General features: G+C 43.5%; 1 protein-coding gene across 2 annotated transcripts in view; it reads right to left on the reverse strand.

The window, feature by feature from the left end:
• GPC4 (glypican 4) overlaps positions 1–23,858 on the reverse strand; it is a 1,151,560-nt gene that overhangs the window by 99,087 nt on the left and 1,028,615 nt on the right. For both annotated transcript variants that reach the window (XM_044057505.1, XM_044057506.1), the window contains exon 5: positions 18,601–18,731. In XM_044057505.1, the coding sequence (XP_043913440.1) occupies positions 18,601–18,731 (131 nt within the window). The remainder of the gene's footprint in view (positions 1–18,600; positions 18,732–23,858) is intronic.

The following is a 23,858-nucleotide window of genomic DNA, read 5'->3' on the forward strand; positions in this document are numbered from 1 at the left end:
TGGGCTTTGCTGCGCCTGTTCCTTCTGCTTGGTTCCAAGCACAGAATTTCTTCCATTTATTAGCATAAGATTTTCTAGTACTAGGCCTTCTGACTTCCAAAATGACAACCATCACAGATTTACTGAGTGGTGGTGTTTGAATAAGTGATCAGCCATGCTGCAAGATTCAGAGTTTGGAGCTGAGTGTGCAGAATTTGATTGTTCTGCTGAGACAGTAGATGAGGTGTCTCTTTGTCCGTCTATCAGTAGTTGTCCGTCTATCAGTAGTTGTCCTTGATGAAGTAAGTCCTTGAAGGCTGTCAGAGCATTCTGAACAGCTAGCATCTCTTTCTGGTTGACATGCAGATGCATTTCTTTTAGGCTCCATTTGCCCTGAATGCATCTCCCTGCCAGGTGGGCCCCCGAAGCATAGTCTGATGCATCTGTAGTTAGGGTTTGGGTGGCAGTGGGTAGAGTGAATGACAGTCTCTTGTTTTGGTGACATGTCTCTGCCCACCAAAGAAACTCCTGTTGCAAGCAGGGAATGAGAGTAATCATTGTTTCCAGACTGTGACAATGTTGACTCCATAAACTTTTTAGGTACCATTGAAGTTTCCTCATATGCAGTCTCACATATGGAATTAGTAGAATGCAGGATGCCATGAACCCCAAAGCCTGCAGACTTTGTCTTGCAGATAACTGGGTTTTTGTTGCCATTTGTTTTCAGTATGTTGTCAGTTGCCTTTGTTTGTCTGACGTAAGGTAAGCCATCTGGGCAGTTGTATTCAAGCTTGCACCCATTGGTAAGGAGCAAGAAAAAGTTTCCCCAACAGGGTACTTAGCTTTAGTTTGAAGACTTCAGTTCTGAAACTCGAATGTGAAAATTTCAGGAGTTGGTTGACCAGCACTTGCAAACTGCTTCAGGCACCGCGCAGAAAGAAAGACTGAATAAAATGGCATCGGCTGCATGTTTTATACCCCTGACGACCTAACGTCATGGAAGAGGAGACAGCAACTGACGCAGGACCCAAGACTTTGTTATTCAGGCCGCCTGAGGGCAACCTGCCAGCAGATTACCGAAATGTAATCACTGCAACAGTGAAATACGAAGAGCATCTGTACTATGTTCTTTGTATTTCACTGTTACAGTCATCACATTTGGGTAGATTCCCAAAGCTAAGAATGGGAGGAGGTCATTAGATAGCATTAGGACAAGCTATAAGGCCCTGCAAGACTACAGTGGCAAAGCCAGCTCTGGATTTAGAAAAAACTGGCAAGTGGTAATGCTTGGTGAAAGTATTGTACAGAACGCCAAGTAGCAGCTTCTAGGATGTCCCTGGAAGGGACACCTCTGAGAAAGGCTGTAGAGGTAGATGCAGCCCTGGTAGAATGTGGTCTTATCCTCTGTGGAGTAGGTTTTCCATGGTGCTTATAGCAGAAATGAATGCAGTGGCCTATCCACCTAGAAATGGTTTGCTTTGAAATGGCCTTCCCCACTGCCCCTGCAGCAAATGCAACCAGCAGCTGTTCAGATTTCCTGAGAGGTTTAGTCCTGTCCAAGTAAAATCTAAGTTGTCTGTGCATGTCCAAGGAGTGCAGTATTCATTCCCCTTTGTTCTGTGGATTAGAAAAGATGGTTGGCAAATGAATGGACTGATTAAGGGCCACACTGGATACCACCTTGGGCATGAAGTAGGGATTGGTCCTGAGGGACATCCTGTCCGCATGAAAGATGATGAAAGGCTCCACTGCCATGAGAGCCTGTAATTCAGACACCCTTCTTGCTGAAGTGATGGCTAGAACGAAGGCTGTTTTCCAAGAAAGGAATTTCAACTCTGCATTTGCAGCTGGTTCAATGGGAGGTAGAGTGAGCTTTTCCAATACAAAGTTAAGGTCCCAGGCTGGAGTAGGGGCTCTCCTGGGTGGTCTTAAGTTTTTGGTCCCTCTGAGGAACTGCTTCAGCAGTGGATGAGAGAAGATGGGTGGTTCTGTATTGTAATGAGCTGAAATGGCTGAAGCATGAATTTTGATGGAGGAAAAGTAAAGGTCCTTGTCAAGCATCTCAGTTAAGTATTGAAGAATCTGAGGTAAATTGGGTGCTGCTGTGCCCATCCCGAGTTTGTTTCCAGGCACAGAATCCTTTCCATTTTTCAGCATAGGATTTTCTAGTACTAGGCCTGCTTGCCTCCAGAATGACATTCATCACTTGTTTACTGAGGGATGGTAATGGAGAGATCAGGTAATTAGACAGGCTGCCAGGTTCAGGGTTTGAAGCTGTGGGTGCAGAATGTGGCCCTCCTGCTGGGACAGCAGGGCAGGGGTCTGAGGCAGGTGTCAAGGTGCCAGCAGTGACACACTGCTCAAGAGGGGGTTCCGGTGTTGGTGTTGCCAGTCTGGCGCAATCAGTATTGTCCTTGGTTTGTCCCATTTGATCTTTAGTAGTACCTTGGAGAGGAGAGGCAGAGGGGGAAAGGCATAAACTGTTAGGTTTTTCCAGGTGAAGGACAGGGCATCCACTTTCCAAGCTTGTTTGTGGGGAGTGCTTGTGCAGAATTTGTCCAATTGGTAGTTTTGGGGGGAAGCAAACAGGTCCATCAATGGGCTCCCCCCATTTGTTTCTCAACATGTTGAATATCTTTGGTTCCAGTTTGCACTCATGTGGGTCAATGAGATTTCTGCTTAGGTCTGTCAGCGTATTTGGCTGTCAGGAATTGAGCCTCCAGGTGCACTTGGTAGCTCACGGCTGTGTTCCACAGAGCCATGGCTAGTCTACAGAGAGGATATGAGTGGGTTCCTCCCTGCTTGTTTATGTACCACATAACAGTGGTGTTATCCATCTTTACCAATAGTTTTCCTGGAAGAATGTGGTCCTTGAAGGCTGTCAGAGCATTCTGCTCAGCTAACATTTCTTTTTGATTGATATGTAGGTGCATTTGACTTGGGTTCCATTTGCCCTGAATGCACTTCCCTACCAAGTGAGCCCCCCATGCATAGTCTGTTGAGTCTGTAGTTTGGGTTTGGGTGGCAGGGGGTAGAGTGAATGGCAGTCCCTTGTTTTGGTGGCAGGCCTCTGCCCACCACAGGAACTCTGTCTGTAGACAAGGTATGATAGGAATCATTGATTCTAGATCCAGAGAATGTTGACACCATAGGCTTTTTAGATACCATTGTAGTTTCCTCATATGCAGTCTTGCATATGGAATTAGTAGAATGTAGGAGGCCATGAACCCCAGGGCTTGCAGTATTTTCCTTGCAGATAGCTGGGTCTTTGCGGCCAGTAGTCTGAAGTAGGGCTGTCAAATGAAAGTACAGTTTTGTACCTAACATAAATGTAGATGTTCGAGTGAATACACTGCTGCAATCATTACACTTGGGTTATCCGGCCGTCAGGCGGTTCCCCAGTCGGCCTGAGTTCCAAAGACTTGGTCCAGCGTCGGTTGCTGTCACCTCCTCCCTGACGTCAGTGTGACAGAGGTATATAAGATGCAGCCGACGCCATTTTCTTCAGGTTTTTCTTGCCCCAGATGTCAGGTGCCCCCAAAAAGGTAGGCTATTCCAATTGCTAATAAAACATACATAAGTAAAGCAATCAGCAACTTTCAGATACCAGCAAATACTCCCCATAGGTAGTAGAGGGTAGAAGACATAGGTACGTACCAGCAAGTAAGATGGGATGGAGGGAGGGTAACCTGGACTGCAGCAGTGTATACACTCGAACATCTACATTTATGGTAGGTACAAAACTGTACTATGTTCATCATGTTACACTGCTGCAGTCATTACACTTGGGTAGAATCCCAAATCTGAGGTAGGGTGGCTGGTACTATAAGGCATTAGGGGTGGCTATAAGGCCCTGCAGCACTGCAGTGATGAAGCCAGCTCTGGATTTAGAGTATAGAGGCAGACGGTAGTGCTTGGTGAAGGTATGTACAGAATTCCAAGTTGCTGCTTCCAAAATGTCCTTGGTAGGTACTCCTCTGAGGTAGGCAGTTGAAGTGACTGTTGCACTGGTGGAGTGAGACCTAATGCTGTTAGGTACAGGTTTTCCATGGTGTGTATAGCAGAAACGTATACAGTGTACTATCCATTTTGAAATGGTCTGTTTTGAAATGGCTTTTCCCTGTGCTCCTGCAGCATATGCTACCAGTAATTGCTCAGATTTTCTGAGAGCTTTGGTTTTGTCCAAGTAGAAGCATAACTGCCTGTGTATGTCCAAAGAATGCAGTAGGTCTCTCCCCTTTATTCTGTGGATTTGGATAAAAAGTTGGCAAGTGGATAGTTTGGTTGAGAGCCACACTTGATTCCACCTTTGGCATAAAAGTAGGGTTAGTTCTTAAAGACACCCTGTCTTGGTGGAAAATGATAAATGGTTCCACTGCCATTAGTGCCTGTATGAAACTCTTCGTGTTGATGTTATTGCCAGGAGTAGAGCAGTTTTCCAAGAGATATATTTTAAATCTGCTGTGTTTGCTGGCTCAAAAGGAGGTAAAGTTAATTTTTCAAAACATGAAGTTGAGGTCCCAAGTTGGAGTAGGTGCTCTACAGGGCGGTCTTATTTTCTTAGCCCTTCTGAGATACTGTTTTAGCAAAGGATTAGAGAAAATTGGTGGATCCGTGTTGTAATGAGCAGAGATGGCAGAGGTGTGGATCTTGATGGATGAAAAGGAGAGGCCTTTGTCCAGCATCTCAGTTAAATATTGTAGTATCTGAGGAATATTTGGGACAAGAGGGTCAAGGCTGTGAGCCTGGTTCCAGGCACAGAATCTCTTCCATTTATCCGAATAGGCTTTCCTGGTACTAGGCCTTCTGGCCTCCAGAATGACATCCATAACAGCTTTGGAGAGAGGCATTGTTTGCTTGACTAGGTAATCTTCCATGCCGTCAGGTTTAAAGTCTTTAGCTGGCTGTGAAGCATCTGATTGTTGTGCCAAGTCAGCAGATGTGGTATTTGGGCAAAATCCAGGGTGGTCCTTGTGCTAAGTTCTTCAAGATTGGGTACCAGTGCTGGCGTGGCCAGTCTGGTGCAATCAGGATCATCTTTGGCTCTTCCTGCCTGGCTTTGATGAGTACCTTTGGAAGGAGAGGCAGCGGTGGGAAAGCATATACTTGTAGGTTTTTCCAGCTGAATGAAAGGGCATCCACTTTCCATGCTTGTGGATGGTAAGTCCTTGTGCAGAATTTCTGTAGCTGGCAGTTCATTGGGGATGCAAACAGATCTATGTCCGGGCTCCACCATTTCTGTGTTATCATTCTGAATATTTGTGGATTCAACTCCCATTCGTGGGGATCCATGATGTTTCTGCTTAAGTCGTCTACCAGTGTGTTTTTCTCTCCTGGCAGGAGTTGTGCTTGCAGATGAACCTGATAGTTTAGAGCTGTGTTCCACAAGGTCATGGCTTGTCTGCAGAGTGGATAAGAGTGAGTGCCCCCTTGCTTGTTTATGTACCACATACCTGTGGTGTTGTCTGTCTTTAATAGCAATTGTCCTGGATGTAGCAGGTCCTTGAAAGCTATTAGGGCATTTTGTACAGCTAGCATCTCTTTTTTGATTGATGTGAAGATGCCTTTGTTCTGTGGGCCACCTGCCCTGAATACATTTTCCTGCCATATGTGCTCCCCAGGTGTAATCCAATGCATCTGTTGTCAGTGTTTGCTTGGCTGTGGGTTGAGTAAAAGGCTGTCCCTTGTTGAGGTGACAAGCTTGAGCCCACCATCGAAACTCCTGTTGCAGGCAAGGAATTAGTGGTATAACTGTTTCCAAACTTTGACAGTGTTGAGACTAGACACTCTTTAGGTACCATTGTAGTTTCCTCATATGCAGCCTGGCATATGGAATTAGTAGTATGCAAGATGCCATGTAACCCAAGGCCTGCAGAATTTTTCTTGCAGGGAGTTGGGTTCTTGTTGCCATCAATTGAAAATATTGAGTCAGATGTCCTTGCTTGTCTGGCGTGAGATAAGCCATCTGTGCCTTTGTATTCAAGCTGACACCCAGGAATATTCTCTCTCTTGTGAGGGCACTAGTTTTGATTTCTTTTCGTTTACTGTGTACCCTAGGCAACTTAATAACTGTTTTACAAATGCCAGATGCTGTAGAAGCTCCTTGCTCTCTGCTTGAATCAGGCAGTTGTCCAGGTACGGATAAAGTTGAATTCCTTTTTGTCTGCAAAATGCAATTACTGGTGCCAGGCACTTTGTGAAGACCCTGGGCGCAGTAGATAAGCCAAAGAGCAGTGCAGAGAATTGATAGTGCATTGAACCAGCTAAAAATCTGAGGTATCTTCTGCAGTTTTGTCTGATAGGGACATGCAGGTATGCCTCATTGAGGTCCAATGTTACGAGCCAAGCTTTCTTGCCCAGCATGGGAAGAAGCTGTTGTAGTGTCAACATTTTGAATTTCGGAACATCCAGGTAAGTGTTTAGAGAAGAAAGATCCAGAATGGGCCTCTAGGCTTTGTCCTTTCTGGGAACCAGAAAGAGTCTTGAGTAAAATCCTTGTCCTTGCTCCTGTGGTGGTACCTTTTGAATAGCTCTCATGTCCATGAGTGCTGTAATTTGTTTTTGAGCCTCTGCCCATTGATTTGGTGGCAGGTTTGGCATTCCTTTTAACCTTGGCAGAGTGTGAAAGTGGAACCTGTAACCTTGAGATACAATGTTGAGAACCCATTTGTCTTTGGTGATCATATGCCAATTGTGATAGAAAAGTGCCAGTTTTCCTCCCAAGGGGGCTGCCGAGAAAGCTGTTTGGCAGCTGAAGTGGGAAGTCACTGGGGCTGTTTTTTATAAGGTTGTGGCCTGTCTTCCCCTTCTTCCTGGCCTGATGCACCCCATTGTTGAGGCCTGTAGGGACCTTGTGGTTGACCTCTGCCTCTTGGACATCTGGATCTGCCCCTTTGGGGTCTGTCTGAAGCTGGAAAGGACCAATTCTTTGTTGGCCAATTTCTGCTAAATCGAGGAGGCTGAACCTGTAAGAAATCCTTCACCGTTTGCATAGATTTTGCCTTATCCTCCCATTTTCTTTAATACCTCTTCTGCCTTAACACCAAATAACACATCCTGCTGTAAAGATGCATCCAATAGTTTGGCTTTAATATGATCTGGTAACGTATGTTCTTTTAACCAAGCATGTCTTCTAATGACAGAACCTGTAACAGCTGCTCTACAGGAGGCCTCTAAAGAATCAAAACCACATTGCAAAGTGCGTTTCCCCACTTGTTCAGCTGCATGCAATAAATCCTGCATTTCCTTTAAATTAGGAGGATCTGAATCTGGAAGCATTTTTTGTTTCAAGTGAGACATCAAAAACTGCTGATATTTTAACATGTAAAACTGGCAATTTAAGGCCCTCGTTGCTAAAGTTGCAGACGTATATACTTTCTTCCCCCATCTGTCCAATGCTCTGGAATCTCTGTCAAGGAGGGGACTGGATTCTTTGCTGATGAGGCCTTAACCCCTTTGGGTCCCTGAGAAATAGTTTCAGGGTCGGCAACAGGGCTTTGATAAAGAAATGTGTGTGAGTCAGGGACTCTGTAGTATCTGTCAGGCTTAACTGGGGCTGGAGGTAAAGAATCAGGATTTAAGCTGGATTCAGTATACACATCATCCACTATATCTAACACTGGCGGAATAGCAAGGGGTCTGTGTTGAGGTAATAAAAGGAAGTCTCTGAGCCTTTTCTTGGATTCTGAGTAATCCTGGCCTTCCCAATGGAAATGCTCCCTCATGGTATGTAAGGTTTCACCAAATGAGTAGTCCTCAGGCGGAGAGGCTGATGGAATTGATTCCTCAGCATCAGAATCCTCATAAGGGGGGTAAGGAGTATCCCAGGTCTGAGGATGAATCTGAAGAGATGGATACCTGGTCAGATGAGTCATAGTCTGCATCCAGTCTAGGCCTTTTATCAGGAGAGGGATGGGAACCCCTGATCAGAGTGAATAGGTCTTCGGCCATTTTGAGCATTTGTTTCTTAGGCATGGAGGCCTGTCCTGGAGAATGCTGTATTTGTTTCTTTGTTTTTAAAGCAGGTTTAGACTTAGCAGAAGATTTAATGCTTAACTGGGTAGGTCTGAAAACACCCTCCGAGGCTGCGGGTAGCTCCAACTACTCCAGATCCCTCTGAAGGGGTAGTTTCGGTAGTCTGAATAACTTGTGCATCCGAAAGCCCAGCCATCTCCATGTGGGAGTCAGAGGCGGCCTGTGGTTCTACAGAAGTGGTCATCAGGGGCTGGGAAGGCGCCTTGCTGAAAACCAGAGAACTGGCGACTGGCCTAGAAGAGGCTTTGTCGTCAGTTTTGGGCCGCGGATGGCTATCCTTGTCTTTGTGCTTTTTATGTATTCCAGTCGTCGGAAGTTCCAACAGCATGGTACAATTGAATTTTCTGCCAAAATAATGTCGGGTAAAATCAAACCGACATTTAATAGTGCGCTTATTAAACCTAGCACAAAACCGGCAACCAGTGATGTTGTGGTCTGGGCCTAGGCATGGGATACAATAAGAATGGAAATCCTTATGAGGTATTTGCTTCCCACAAGAAATACAGTTATTAACTTTTACTGTCATCGGTCTGAGGCAAGAAAAAGTTTCCCCAATGGGGTACTTAGCTTTGTAGAAGACTTCGGTTCTGGATTCGGAATGAAAATCTCAGGAGTCGGCCGACCGGCACTTGCGAACTGCTTTTGCTTTGGGCACCGCGCGGCAAGAAAGACTGGAGAAAATGGCGTCGGCTGCATCTTATATACCCGTGTCGCACTGATGTCAGGGAGGAGGTGACAGCAACCGACGCCGGACCAAGACTTTGGAACTCAGGCCGACTGGGGAACTGCCTGACAGCAGGAAAACCCAAGTGTAATGACTGCAGCAGTGTAACATGATGAAAATACAGTTTTGTACCTACCATAAATGTAGATGTCTGATAGGTATGCATCTGCAGTCATAACATATGGGTTGTCCTGCCTCAGGCAGCCCTTCGGTCGGCCGGATTCCAAAGTCTGGGTCTGGCCTCGGCTGATGTCGCATCTTCCCCGATGTCACAGCTGCTGGGGTATAAAGGCATCAGCCGACACCATTTTTCTCAGTGTTTCTTGCCCCAGATGCCAGGTGCCCTCTAGAAAGTCTAAATTTGGATAAAAATTGAAAATTCCAAACAGAGTAAAACTATATACCACAGAGGGGAAGGCGGGTGGGTAATCCTGACTGCAGATGCATACCTATCGGACATCTACATTTATGGTAGGTACAAAACTATACTATGTCCTTCAAGGATGCATCTGCAGTCATAACATATGGGTAGAATACCATAGCCAAACTGGGGGAGGAGGCACTAAGATAATGATGGTGTAGTTATGATCCCCTGTAAAACTGCAGTTGCAAAACCTGCTCGGGATCTGGAGTATAAAGGTAGATTGTAATGCTTGGCAAAGGTATGCACGGAGCTCCAAGTAGCAGCTTCTAAAATGTCTTTGGTAGCCACCCCTCGTAGGAAAGCTGTAGTGGTGGCTGTGGCTCTTGTGGAGTGAGGCCTGATATTTTCAGGAGCTGTCTTTCCATGAAAAGAGTAGCAGAAATGAATGCAATTTCCTATCCATTTAGAGATTGTCTGTTTGGAAATTGCTTTTCCTTGCACTCCAGCTGCATATGCTACCAGAAGTTGGTCAGTTTTTCTGCTGGTTTTAGTTCTGTCCAGATAGTAGCGTAGTTGTCTGTGTACATCCAAGGTGTGCAGTAGTTTTTCCCCCCTGTTCTGTGGGTTAGGGAAGAACGTAGGCAAATGAATAGCTTGGTTCAAGGATACCCTGGATACCACCTTTGGCATGAAAGTAGGATTGGTTCTCAGAGACACTCTATCCTAGTGAAAAATAAGGAAAGGCTGCACTGCCATTAGCGCCTGTAACTCGGATACTCTTCTTGCTGAAGTGATTGCTAGAAGGAAAGCAGTTTTCCAAGATAAGAACTGTAAGTCTGCTGATGCTGCTGGTTCAAAGGGAGGTAGAGTTAATTTTTTCCAGCACAAAATTGAGATCCCATGCAGGAAGAGGGGGTTTTCTTGGAGGTTTTACATTTTTGATCCCTCTTAAAAATTACCTGAGGAGAGGGTGAGAGAAGATAGGAGGATCCATGTTGTATTCTGCTGAAATTGCTGAAGCATGGATCTTAATGGAAGAATATGACAGGCCATTGTGGAACAGTTCTGCTAAGTATTCTAGGATGTGTGCTAGGTTTGCCAGTGTGACATTTGTACCATTTGAAGCGCTCCAAATGAGGAATCTCTTCCATTTAGCTGAGTATGTCTTTCTTGTGGAGGGTCTTCGAGCCTCCAGGATTATGTCCTTGACCATTTGAGATAAGACAGTTTGGCTTTGTTTTAGGCAATTTTCTAGGCAGTCAGTTGCAGTGTTTTCAAGTTTGGATGCAGTGTCTTGAAGTTGCTCTGCGTTAGAAGTAGAGGCCATAGGGGTAGAGGCCATGAGTTCGTCTGAGACATGCTTCTCAGCAGCGGATACCAGTGCTGCCGGACAAGTCGAGAATAGGCCTCCATTGAGTTTCTTTTCTTGGTACAAGGAATAGCCTGGAGTAAAACCCTTGGCCTTGTTCCGTAGATGGTACCCTTTCTATTGCTTTCATCTGAAGTAAATTGTTGATTTGTCTTAAAGCCTCTGGCTTCTGGTTTGGTGGAAGGTTTGGCATTCCACTACTCCTTGGTAAAGTGTGGAAATGAAACCTGTATCCTCTGTCTATTGTTTGCAATGTCCATTTGTCTTTTGTAATGTAATGCCAGTTGTTTGAGAATAAAGCCAATTTTCCGCCCAAGGGTGCTTCCAGTTATTCCCTTGTAGGCGGAGTTAGAATCAAGTCATTGTGTTTGTCCTGTGGAAGTGGATGTAGTTGCAGCTGTGGCAGTACTCCTCTGGTTGGCAGGTTGCCACTGGCGACCCCTGTACGCACCTTTTGATTGACCTCTGCCTCTTGGGTGTCTATTCCTGCCCCTCTGTGCTTTGGAGTTGTCTGGAAAGGACCAATTCTTTGAAGGCCAGTTTCTGCTGAACCTCGGAGGTTGGACCTGCAGAAAATCCTTAACTGTTTGCACAGATTTTGCTTTTTCTTCCACTTTCTTTAGGATCTCCTGTGCAGGGGAGCCAAATAAACTTTGTTTCTCCATTGGAGCATCTAGGAGTTTAGCCTTAACATGGTCCGGCAAGGATTGTTCTTTTAGCCAGGCATGTCTATGAATTACCGCCCCAGTCATAGCTGATCTAAATGAAGCTTCCAGTGCATCATAGCCACATTTTAAAAAATGATTACTGACCTGCTGAAAATTGTGTACCAAATCCTGAAGGGCCTTACAGTCTAAAGGTTCAGGAGAAGCAAGCTTTTTATTCAGCTGGTCTAACAAATATTCCTGGTACTGTATCATATGGAATTGACAGTTTAAAGCCCTGGCAGAAAGAGTAGCATATGTATAAACCTTTTTTCCCCATCTCTCTAATGCTCTTGACTCCCTTTCAGAGGGTAGTGGGTTTTTGGCAGTGGCAGCTGCAACACCTTTCAGGCCCTGAGAAATAGTTTCTGGGTCTGCAGCATGGGCCTTATACAAGTGGAAGTGGGAATCCGGAACCCTGTAGTATCTGTCAGGTTTGGCAGGGGCCGGAGGAAGTGAATCAGGGGCAGAGCTGACATCATTATATGCATCATCAACTATAGTTAGCACAGGTGGTATGGCTAGAGGCCTATGCTGTGGCAAGTGTAAGAAAGTCCTTAGTCTTTTTCTAGAATCAGAAAAATCCTGACCCTGCCATTGAAAGTGTTCCCTCATAGAGTGTAAAGTTTCCCCAAAAGAAAATTCCTCTGGAGGGGAAGCAGAAGGGATAGAGTCTTCTGCATCAGAATCCTCATAAGGTGAGTATGGCCCTTCGTGATGGTCTGACAAATCAGATCCATCCGAGGAGTAGTCAGAGGAGAGAGGTTCAGGGGGTTCAGTCCTGGGCCTTTTGTCAGGAGGAGGTTGGGAGGCCCTGTCTGGGTGAGGTTGGGAACCCCTAATCAGAGAAATAAGGTCCTCAGCAAGACTGAGAATCTGGGTACTTGAGGAAGGTCTCTGTGAGGTTGATTTTGCAGGTAAAGCTTTAGTAATTTTAGCTGCTTTAGCCCTGGAGAAAGCCTTAATAGACATAGAAGCAGGGGACCTAGCTGCCCCACGTGCAGGAGTTGAAATGTCAAAAGGAATGGTGTCGGACAATTCTCGTGCGCTTGCTTCTTTGGTAGGGATTTCTATAGCCGACTCGGCCGGGGCCTCGCTGGCCTCGGTTGTCGGAGGTATGACTTCGGCAGAAGGAAGAACCAAGGCCTCGGTTTCAGCCGAAACAGAGACGCTCACGGTAGGCCTAACCGTGGTTTCAGCCGAAACCGCGGGCCGTGAGTGTCGGTCTTTTTCCTTGCGTTTTTTGGCTAAATGCGTAGTCGGAGTCTCCGACGGCATTTTATATGCAAAAGCGGATCCAAAAAACTCTTCTGCAAACTCCGACCGACGTCTAAGAGTCCGTCGGTTGAAGGAGGCACAGGCTAAACAGGCTGATACGTCGTGATCTGGGCCTAAGCAAGGAAGGCAGTAGGAATGGAAATCCTTATGAGGTATTTGTTTCCCACAAGTTAAACAATTATTTACTTTGTCTGACATCGGCTGAGGCAAGAAAGAGTCCCCAACGGGGTACTTAGATTTTTAGAAGTCTTCGGTAGCTGAATCTCTGGATCTGACCGACCGGCACTTGCGAACAGCTTCTGCTTTGGGCACCGCGCGGCAAGAAAGACTGAGGAAAATGGCGTCGGCTGATGCCTTTATATCCCAGCAGCTGTGACGTTGGGGAAGATGCGACATCAGCCGAGGCCAGACCCAGACTTTGGAATCCGGCCGACCGAAGGGCTGCCTGAGGCAGGACAACCCATATGTTATGACTGCAGATGCATCCTTGAAGGACATCATCTTGTTTCTCTGGCATGAGGTAGGCCATCTGGGAAGTTGTATTCAAGATTGCTTCCAGGAATACAATTTGTTGGCAGGGTACAAGATGTGATTTCTTTTCGTTTATGGTGTACCCCAGAGAAGTTAGCAATTTCTTTACAAATGCCAGATGTTTTAATAGTATGTCCTGGCTTTCTGCCTGAATTAGACAATCGTCCAGGTATGGGTATATTTGAATATTTCTTTGCCTGCAAATTGCAATGACTGGAGCTAGGCACTTTGTGAATACCCTGGGTGCAGTAGATAAGCCAAAGGGCAGTGCAGAGAACTGATAGTGCATGTAGCCTGCTTTAAAGCGTAGGCATCTTCTGCAAGATTCCCTTATTGGGATGTGCAGGTAGGCTTCCTTTAAATCCAGTGTTGCCAACCAGGCATCTTTGCCTAGCATAGGAAGCAGCTGATGAAGTGTTAGCATCCTGAAGTTTGGGATTACCAAAAAATGTGTTTAGGATAGGCAGGTCCAGGATAGGACGCCAGGAATTGTCTTTTCTGGGTACCAGGAAAAGTCTTGAGTAGAAACTTTGCCCCCGTTCTTCTTCTGGGACAGGTTGAATAACCCTGATACTTAAAAGAGAGTTGCCTCTGTCCACTGATTTGGGGGTAGATTTGGCCAACCGTTTGGGGTTGGTAAGGAGTGAAAGTGGAATCTGTATCCCTGTGAAACTACATTTAAAACCCATTTGTCTTGGGTAATGAGTTCTCACTTTTTTGCCTGCAGGGAAATCTTTCCCCCCCTAAAGGAACAGTCAGTTGTACAGGGCTTGGAAAGATTAAAGTTAAGTCATTGAGACAGTTTACCATAGGGGGGGGGGGTCTTACTACTCCCTGCTTTGGAAGTGGGAGCCCCCCACTGCTTAGTCTTGTGAGTACCTTGGGACTGAAGCCTGGGTGTTCTGCTGGTTCTGGGTTTAGGCTGACAAGTCCTGGAAGAGGCAGGAAAGGACCAATTCTTAGAGGGCAATGCCTACTAAATCTGGGAGGCTGTACTTGCAGGAAATCTTTAACAGTTTGCATAGATTTAGCCTTTTCCTCCATCTTTTTAAGTACTACTACTGCTTTGTTGCCAAACAGGCGGTCTTGGTTTAAGGGAGCATCCAGCAATTTAGCTTTAACATGATCTGGCAATGATTGCTCCTTAAGCCAAGCATGCCTTCTAAGTACAGACCCAGTGACAGCAGCCCTGCAAGATGCCTCTAATGAATCAAAACCACAATGCAAAGTATGTTTTCCATCTTGCTCAACAGAATGCATTAAATCCTGTAAATCTTTACTTTCAGCAAAGTCTGGAATCATCATCATTTTCTGTTTAAGCTATCCAGTAATATGCTGCTGATACTTTAACATATGAAACTGGCAGTTTAAGGCCCTAATGGCCAAGGTAGCAGAAGTGTATACCTTCTTGCCCCATCTATCCAGCACCCTGGAATCTCTATCAGAGGGGTAGGATTTTTGGCAGTAGTAGCCTTAATGCCCTTGGGTCCCTGTGAAATGGTCTCAGGATCAGCAGTAGGATTTTTAAAGAGGAACTTGTGAGATTCAGGAACCTTGTAATACCTATCAGGTTTTCTGGGAGCAGGAGGTAAAGAGTCAGGGGCCAGGCAAGATTCCGAGAAGGCATCATCAACAATGTCCAGTACAGGAGGGATAGCCAAAGGCCTGTGTTGGGGCAGGAGTAAGAAATCCCTTAGCCTCTTTTTGGAGTCAAGAGTAATCCTGGCTTTTCCAGCGAAAATGCTCCATAAGAGTATGTAAGGTTTCACCAAAAGAGAAATCCTCTGGAGGGGAAGCAGAGGGAATGGAGTCCTCTGCATCGGAATCCTTATAGGTAGATAAGGGTAAATCCTGGTCAGTGTAAACAGAAATTTCAGAGTCCTGATCAGAAGAATCAGAAAGAAAATCAGTCCTAGGTCTCTGAGAGGGGGAAGGATGGCTTTCCCTGATTAGAGAAATAAGGTCTTCAGCCATTCTTATCATTTGTTTTTTAGGCATAGGGGCCTGACCATGTGGTCTGGGCATCGGTTTTCTAGGCATAGATCAAGTTTTATGCCTTGAAGAAGAAGATGGCATTGGTTTAATATGCAAGTCAGTAGGCCTGAATACACCCTCAGAAGCCGGTGCCTGCACAGTGGCTCCGGACCCATCCAAGGTAGAGACATCTGCAGGTTCCACAGTTGAAGCATCTCATGACATACTGGACTCTGAATGGGTCTCAGTAGAGGCCTGCGAATCTGAAGTAGTGGGTATCATGGGCTGCGAAAGCACCTCACTGAGTACTGGCGAACTGGAGACTAGCTTAGGAGAAGCTTCATCGGCAGCTTTGGACCGAGGTGGTCTGTCTCTGTCTTTATCTTTGTATTTTTTTTTTTGGAATGTTATTAGTCGGGTGGCTTACTGAAGCCATTTTTGGTTAATTGAACTGAGTACCAAAATATTTAGAAGCGTAAATAAACCAACGAATTGTTCGAGGTTTGAATAAGGTACAAAACCGACAGCGAGGTATGTCGTGGTCTGGGCCTAAAGCAAGGAATGCAATATGAATGAAAATCTTTATGAGGTATTTGCTTTCCTCAAGAAGTACAATTGTTAACTTTTATTGACTTCGGTTTGGAGCAAGAAAAAGTTTCCCCAATGGGGTACTTAGCTTAGTTGAAGACTTCAGTTCTGAAATTCAAAAATGAAAATTTCAGGAGTCGGCCGACCAGCACTTACGAACTGCTTCTGCTTCGGGCACCGCACGGCAAGAAAGACTGATGTAGTGACATCAGCTGCATGCTTTATACCCCTGACTACCTGACGTCATGGAAGATGAGACAGCAACACACACAGGACCCAAGACTTTGATAAGCATGCTGACTGAGAGCTACTGCAAGCAGATAACCCAAATGTGATGACTGCAACATTGAAAAACAAAGAACATCAGCATTGTCCAAGGCCAAGAATACAGCTTCTATGGGATCTGACAATATCCCTGGCTGTGTTCTACATGAACTACAGAGTGAAATGGCACCTCACCTATGTGCTCTGTTCAATCACAGCCTCACCTCAGACTTTGTCCCTACCAAACGGCACACTGCTAGTCATCCCTCTCCACAAAGGAGGAGTAACTACAGACCTTGGGAACTATCATCCCATTAGCCTGATGAGTCTGATATGCAAAGCTGTGGAATGCATCATCATGGACCTAATAAATAAGGATATAAGGAATCTCCAAATTCTGGATAGCACACAGTTTGGTTTTGTGAAGGGTAGATCATGTCTGCTCAACCTGGTTGACTTCTTTGAGTCAGTCACCAGAGCTGTGGATATGGGCAAGGTGGTTCATACAGCCTCCCTTTATCTGGCCAAGGCCTTTGAGACCATTCCCCACACAGGAATCATAGAAAAATTCAATAAGCTAGGCATCAACTCTTATATCACTAGGTGGGTTGCCAACTGGCTCACAGATAGAACCCACAATGTGAAAGTAGCTGACTCCAAGTCAGACTGATGACCAGTCAGAAGTGGAATCCCACAGGGTTCGGTCCTGGGCCCTCTCCTGTTAGGTATCTACTTCTCTGAAGTCCAGGCCAACACAGAGGGAGTCTGGCTGACAAAGTTCACAGATGATTGCAAGTTGGGAGCTATTATTAACCCCAAGTGATGGTGACATCTTGCAAAAAGGCCTAACTGAGACCAATGACTGGTGTCAGAACCATGGCCTTAAGCTTAATGTCAAAAAATGTGTCATCATCCTCTTTGGGGAAAAACTCGGTTCCCATGAATTACCACATTGATGGTAGTCCACTGACCACAGAAGGCGTTATAAGAGATCTGGGTACACAGGTTGACAACAACCTCTCTTTTGACCACCCCATTGCCACTGTTGTCAGAAAGTCCTTCTATGTGGCACATCTCATTACTAGGGGTTTTGGATCCAGGAAGAAAGAGGTCATTGTCTCCCTCTACTCTTCCCTCATTAGGCCAATCATCGAGTACAATGCCCCATTTAGCATGTACCTCACTAGACACCTGCAACAACTGGAGAGGCCACAAAAGGACCTCACAAAGATGATCCTAGACCTTAAACAGTTGTCCTTAAACAGTTGTCCTATATGGACAGACTCAAAAAAACTCCAACTATATTCTTTCTCATATTGCCTACTTAGAGGTGATCTCTGCTTGACTTACAAAGCCATGCCTGACCCAGCTCTGTTAGAAAAGCTACATCTAAAGAAATTCCAATCCCTCCACACCACACACTCCAGAGACCACAACCTCATTACCACAAGCAACAGAACATGCTGGGGGGACAGGTTTATAATCGAGAGACTGCCCATGCTATAGAACAGACTTCCCATACATGTCAAACAGAGCACCTTACTGGCCTTTTTCAAGAGAAATCTTGATGAGTGGAAGAGAAATAGAAAATTCACCCCGGGGATCACTGCAGTGGCTCTACTCAACAAAGGCACTGGGAACTAAGGTCGGGTGGCACGATGCCAGGGTAATCCTATGGGGTAGGTTTGTAAAGGCTCCAGGGCCATTAGCCAAGTACACACCTAAGAACCTATATACATACTCTTGTACAGACAGTGAAATGTATTCTCCCTGCAAACTCTTCCAATATTTGCTCTATTTCTGTGAGAGATGTGGATTCTAGATATCTGGTTCAGTTTCTGAAAGATGAAAAACATACACTACAGTATAAAGAAGAAGGTATTAAGGTCAAGCATACGGTGCTCATAACTGTCTCCAGTACAGCAGAGACACTTGTGCACTATATGTGCTACGAATGACAAGAACACTAAATCTGTGGAAATTTGTGCAAGAGATTCAGATTACTGTCTTAAGGTACAGGTGAACTTTCCATAAATAGTACTCGTTAAAAAGGATAGCAGGATATCTAAATAAGAGTAACTATTTTGATAGAATACATTTTTGTCTTAGATGGAAGGGTATACATACAGTCAATGACTATAAACAAATGTCAGCAACACATTAACTTGCTCCAGCAAAGTATGGTTAGACAAAAGTCAGAGTGGTAGTTCATATCCTGTCATGTAATACTAACTCATCAGTGATGCCACAAATAATGCGACTTTGCTTCTGTGATGATAATAATAAAATATATGCACACACACCCCTTATAAAGTAGAGGGATACTATATTTAAAGGTTTCGATTTGACCGTTCTGTCACTACTATTAATCTACTACCACACCTTTCTATAAAGTGGATCCTCACCTGACAATAATGTTGCGACTGCTGCCAGATGGATAAAATTCACTGTCACTGCTAAACCCAAAACCTAACCAGCAATGAACAATAAGAGCAATAAAGACGGGCCTTAAGTCATGATTACTCTGATGCTACACAGTCTTACCTAATAATCACCAAACAGACCTTTCTGGTACATTTTTTAGGTTCCACTAAAATCTGAAACCTCTGTTGTCCTTGCCTCATGAACCTATACTTTTAACAGTTACTTAACTATAGTGACAAGTAATAGCAGGATTTTTCCCAGCCTTATGGTTATGAGGAATATTAGAATGGTACATAAAATTAAGTTACCAATATCTTCAATTTCTTACACTAAGCATAAGACATTCTTATCCTGATTATTGAGTTACCTTTTGTGTCACTTGCATGCTGTTTTCCTGCATGTTCATAATGGCGTCTGAGATTTTCACATCAATTGGATCCATAACTGATTCAATATTAAAAGGACCATCTAGCCTTTCCGCTAACAGCAGCATGGAATCTGCAGCATAAGAAAGCAACATTATTAACACCATTAGAGCAACAGTAACTATGAATTCATGACTCCAAGGGAATATATATGTCTATAAATTATACATGCACAAACACTACATATGGTTCCCCTTATGTTGGTTAACTGTTACAAATATCGCCAGCTTTCCTACCTGTCCAGTTTGACTAACAGGAAAGCTTTTGACAGTGGTGGAATATCAGTATAATACTGGGGTTGGGGAACTTGCCCTTAGTGATCTCATATTTGGTACATATAATCAGCATGGGGTGTGGGTGTGGGGGCCGGGGCCTCCCCCAGCATAAACAATGTTTTTATTTGCATGCTCCAGGTTCCTTGCATCAGCATACGCATTGTTTGAGGTCAATTTTTTTTTTTAGTCAATGATGCATATTTTACATATTTTTCTTCACTGCTTAAATTTCCAAATAAATAGGAAATATCTTAATTTTAACCACTGCAAATATTTTATCGCATATGCCTTAATTTAAATATGACAATTCTGATGCCAAAAAAAAAAAACAAAATATTCCACAGATTTTCTGACCATATCATCAGGATTTTGGCTTGACAGAGAAATGGTAAGCCTTTGCAGATAGGAGCAGAGACAATATCAAGAGTGTCAGGTTACCGTTATTTGCACACTTTGAAACTCATTCATAGAAATCATTCTAACTGCAAATGACCTGCATAGCTATTTAGCAGAGCAAAATAACTTACCAAAGGAATCCTTTTCATTTACATGTCATTGTTAACACAAGCTGCCATACACAAATGAGCTCTTCAGAAGCGGTACCACATCTACATTCACATAGTTAACCTACTAGCATTTTTTTTTACAGGAAGTGAATGTTCCATATCCATCTGCTGGAAATCAAACCCTTGAAAATAAGTATACATGAAGTAAAGAGCAGTATAACAAAGGCATCTGTGAAATGTGAGCTACATAAGAAAGGTATACAATATTACTTGTCTAATATTTTAATGTTATCCGACTCTTTGATCATCTTAAAAACAGAATATAGGCCACCTCACAGAATGCAGCTCCAACATTTCATTTTTATTTCTACAATCAAAATACAGAGAAAATTGTCTATACATCACAGATCTACAAATTTGTATTAATACCTGTGTATCAAAACCATATGCATATGTGCTGTCACTGAACCTCTAAGTTAAAAACTATGAAAGTCTTAACAGTGTTCCCGTAAAACAACTATAGCCAAGATGGTGAGGTCAGAATTACATATTAAAAAAAAAACAATCATTAAGTTGAAACTATGTTATTTTGAATGCATATTGACATTTTTTTGTTGCACATGACATACAGATCTGGATTACACCAAGCACTGTAGCATTTGTACCTTGCATCTATAGATTTTAGTGGACTTTAAAACTTAGAGAAATTCAAACAGCTGCTCAAAAAAAAGCAAGCAGTGATTGACAGGGTCTGAGCTGTTTGGAATTCTCTAACTATAAAAGCATTTCAGAATAAAGAAGAAATTCCAGACTACATTATGGTGCTTTGAATAAAATGACGGCTCAAGTCTCTGGGTACAGACTACTGGCTTGAATGTGTCATTGTACTGTCGGTCAGCTAAGAAATGCTTTTGATGTACCACTAAGTGGAAACTATTCTTTTTTTTTTTTTTTTTTCTGCACAAGGAGGGGGGGTTGGGGTTACAATCTGCATGTGTAAATCATATACAAACTTTCTGGCTCGTCATTACAAAGATCTGCTCATTCACAGCACAGTTTAGTAGTTGTCCAATGTGTGATACAAATATATTACTGATGACCAAATTAAAAGGATACAAAATATTAAGCTTTTCTATGTAAAACCCTTATTCAAATTTGCTACAGTTTCTTAATGCAATGGGAAGGAAAGGCCCCCAGATCAGTAATGTGTTTATGAAAGCCTGAAAGGAAACATAAACCCCAATTCTTCTGGCTGTTTGGCATCTTTTGAATACCAAGCTGGTCAGGCTATACACAAGAGCATGGGAATGTGGACAGAAGCAGGTCCTTTGTTACTGCTGGTGCTATGGCCTTACAAGGACCACAGCTTAGGAATGCAGCCTGAGCTTTGTCTGTTGATACAGAAAATGCATCTGGCCTCCAGCAGAGATGCCAAAGCCCGCTCAGAAAGATAAGGGAAGTAATAATTGGCTAAGGAAGGCATTTCTGGCGGCTGCTCTTCAGCTGCAGTGATGAAGAGTGACAAGAAGCTGTGAAGAGAAATAAACTCATGTCAAACACTGTATGTAAGCTGCTGTCTTCATCCTGGAGATCCAGAGCTGGGATCAGACTCTCTTTCTCTGCAGGATTTGGCTACAATCCCTACTAGTAATCATAAATTCCCTCAAGCAATGATATTTGACAATTACATGTCTGGCCCTGGTTCAGGCTAATGTTAATGCCGTTACAATGAGTGATGAGGAAATAGGATGAACCAAGGCATTATTTACAGATTTCCTGTTTCAGACTTCCTCTCTGATTTTATTCCCTCTCCTGCTATGTAACATAGCCCTTGTGAAGCAACACTGGGGTGAAAGATATTCCAGTTTCCCACAGAAAAGCATCTGTCTATGGCTGAATGATTTTTTTTTACTCCTGGGGACAAATACATGTACATGTTGGATTACACACTGACACTTGAGATCAGCTCTGCTCTCAAGTCACTCAAGACTTTGGGAACCATTTATCACAGACATTTAACAGGAGCTATAAATCAGAGGCTACCTACTAGACCCTTTTCAATTTGCTCATTATGTTAGCAAACCACAAACCTTGACATCTGTTATTACAATTTTTCAAATATTTTTCTACTTTTCTTGACTATGCCAGCATCCAGAGAAAACTGCATATAACATCAAGACATGGGGAAGTTGGTCAGAGGTGATGTGTGAAGTCCAAAATATGGGGCTACTGTGCTGAATCATCTGACACAGTTAGCATAAAGTTACGTAAATACAGTATTTTCGCTAGCAAGATCGGAGGTAGCTCAGCTTGAGAAAAACAATTAAAAAAGATTGCTCCTGAATACTGTGTGAATTAAACATATAACTTATAAAATGTCATCGCCAAACTCAAATTTTCTGCACAAGAATTTCACAAACTCACCTTTTATATGAAGTTTGGTGCAACTGTACAAAGCCAGGAAATGGAACAAATGGTTCACACGTAGACATTATCTCATTAAGCATCTGATAAAGCAGAGCTATCAGAAGTAACCAAACCGTATTTTCTCACTATCTAGAGAAAGCAATGGTTTACAACCTCATTTACAAGTCAGAATAACATTAATTCATCACATTCCTGATGAGCACTAAAAGGGCAATTATACATATATATCAACGGTCTCTCCGTAAAAAAAATGTATTTGTTCATTGAGTAACTTCATTGTGCACAACTGCCTTTATACACGGCTGAAATCAGGGCCCTGTTTGGCAACAGGGGAGTCAGACCTGAATTACAGAATGTAGCAAATAGCATTAAATCTCTGTGCTCTCCTGCAGTATAAAATAGAATGCAATACAACGTTAAGATCATGTCAACAATGCAGAACCAATTAGTCAAAGGAATTACTCAAAATCAACAAATAAGTGCAGTAAAAAAGTCCACATTTGACTGAAATGTAAGCAGAAGGGTTTGGAACAGTGTATAATCATATGCTCTGCAACTCTCTTTCAGACGTTCAGATCTACAAAGTGTGAAATGACAGACCAAGAATGGCACTTTAGATTTCATATTTTGCACCATTTTAGAGACACACTATGGTAAAATGTAATGAAAAAAGTATCCTAAACCTTTTTTTCCTATCCTATCGCTCAGATCCCTCCAGTTCTAAGGTTTCTCAAAATTATGCAAAGAACATTCCATTTGTACCAAGCAAGGGTCTGCATCTAGGTAGATTGGACCACTCCCATTGGAGAAGGGAAGGGATTGGGGAAGAAGCTTCCATGAACCCCTGCCCTAACTTAACTCTGAGGTCACACTACCATCCAGAAAGCAAATTAGGTTTACAGCACAAAACAAGTACTCTCTTGTCTTTGGAAGAGTGGCCTCAGTGTGGCAATATTGAAGTAACAGGGATGTTGTGCGGGCACAACCCCCAACAGAGTATGTAGAGAAAGACGAGACAGACATGCATCCTACCACTGCATTATTATTCATTTTAACATGATTGTTCTGTATGAATTCAGGATTGTTTCAGTATTTTGTAGGTTTCAGTTGTCAGTGTAGGGTATTTTGTAGGTTTCAGTTGTAAGTGTCAGTGTAGGGTATTTTGTAGGTTTCAGTTGTCAGTGTAGGGTATTTTTTAGATTTCAGTTGTCAATGAAGGGTATTTTGTTGGCTTCAGTTATCTGTGAAAAGGCTTGCTAAGTAGGCCCAAAATAATCTACAAAACTGAAAAAAAAAATACACACAGAAAAATGACAACAGAATGAGACAGATATGTAAAGCAATAGACTGTCAGGGATAGGCTGCCTTGCAACTAAATCCTAAAAGTAGAGCTTTGCTTGATTTTCAGGACACATGGCCAAACGACAAACCTCCCACAGGCAGCTGGACAAAACAGTTGAAAGCTGATGTCAGTGATTTGCCATGTAACTTATCTAGGACTTCCATTTACCATGCTGAGCATAAAGACAATGGGAAAAAGAGCGATTGACCAGTAGCCCCAAATCTCAGCTCTAGTATACATAGGGGATTTGATGTCATATCCTTCGTGCCAGGCATAAGGCATGTGAAATGCAGTGATTCTGAATTGAGGAGGCTATGCTTACAGTCCCTCCTTTATGTACTACCACTCCCTATGTACGGACATGGTGCCAAACACCCTAAATCTGCAGTGAGATGTGAACTATGGTTTTTAGTATATGGATGAACTATCGGTGTCTGTTACTAAAATGTCTGCAGTAGGTGTCCTTTTAAAAAAAGTACTGCCTATCACATCTAGCAAAGTGCCTTTTTATAACAGATTATGTGCACACAGTAAAACTAACGTCTTTCGGCTTTTCCCGGTTAGGTGTTGCCATTTTCTCTCCCCCTCTTTATACTGGCAATTTCCTTTTTACTTTCTCTCCTAACTCATACATCCTTCCCTTGTACTTA

The sequence above is a fragment of the Protopterus annectens genome, chromosome 15.part0 (genome assembly GCF_019279795.1).
Source record: "Protopterus annectens isolate FY-2018-M chromosome 15.part0, PAN1.0, whole genome shotgun sequence".
In the NCBI taxonomy this organism is placed as follows: domain Eukaryota; kingdom Metazoa; phylum Chordata; order Ceratodontiformes; family Protopteridae; genus Protopterus; species Protopterus annectens.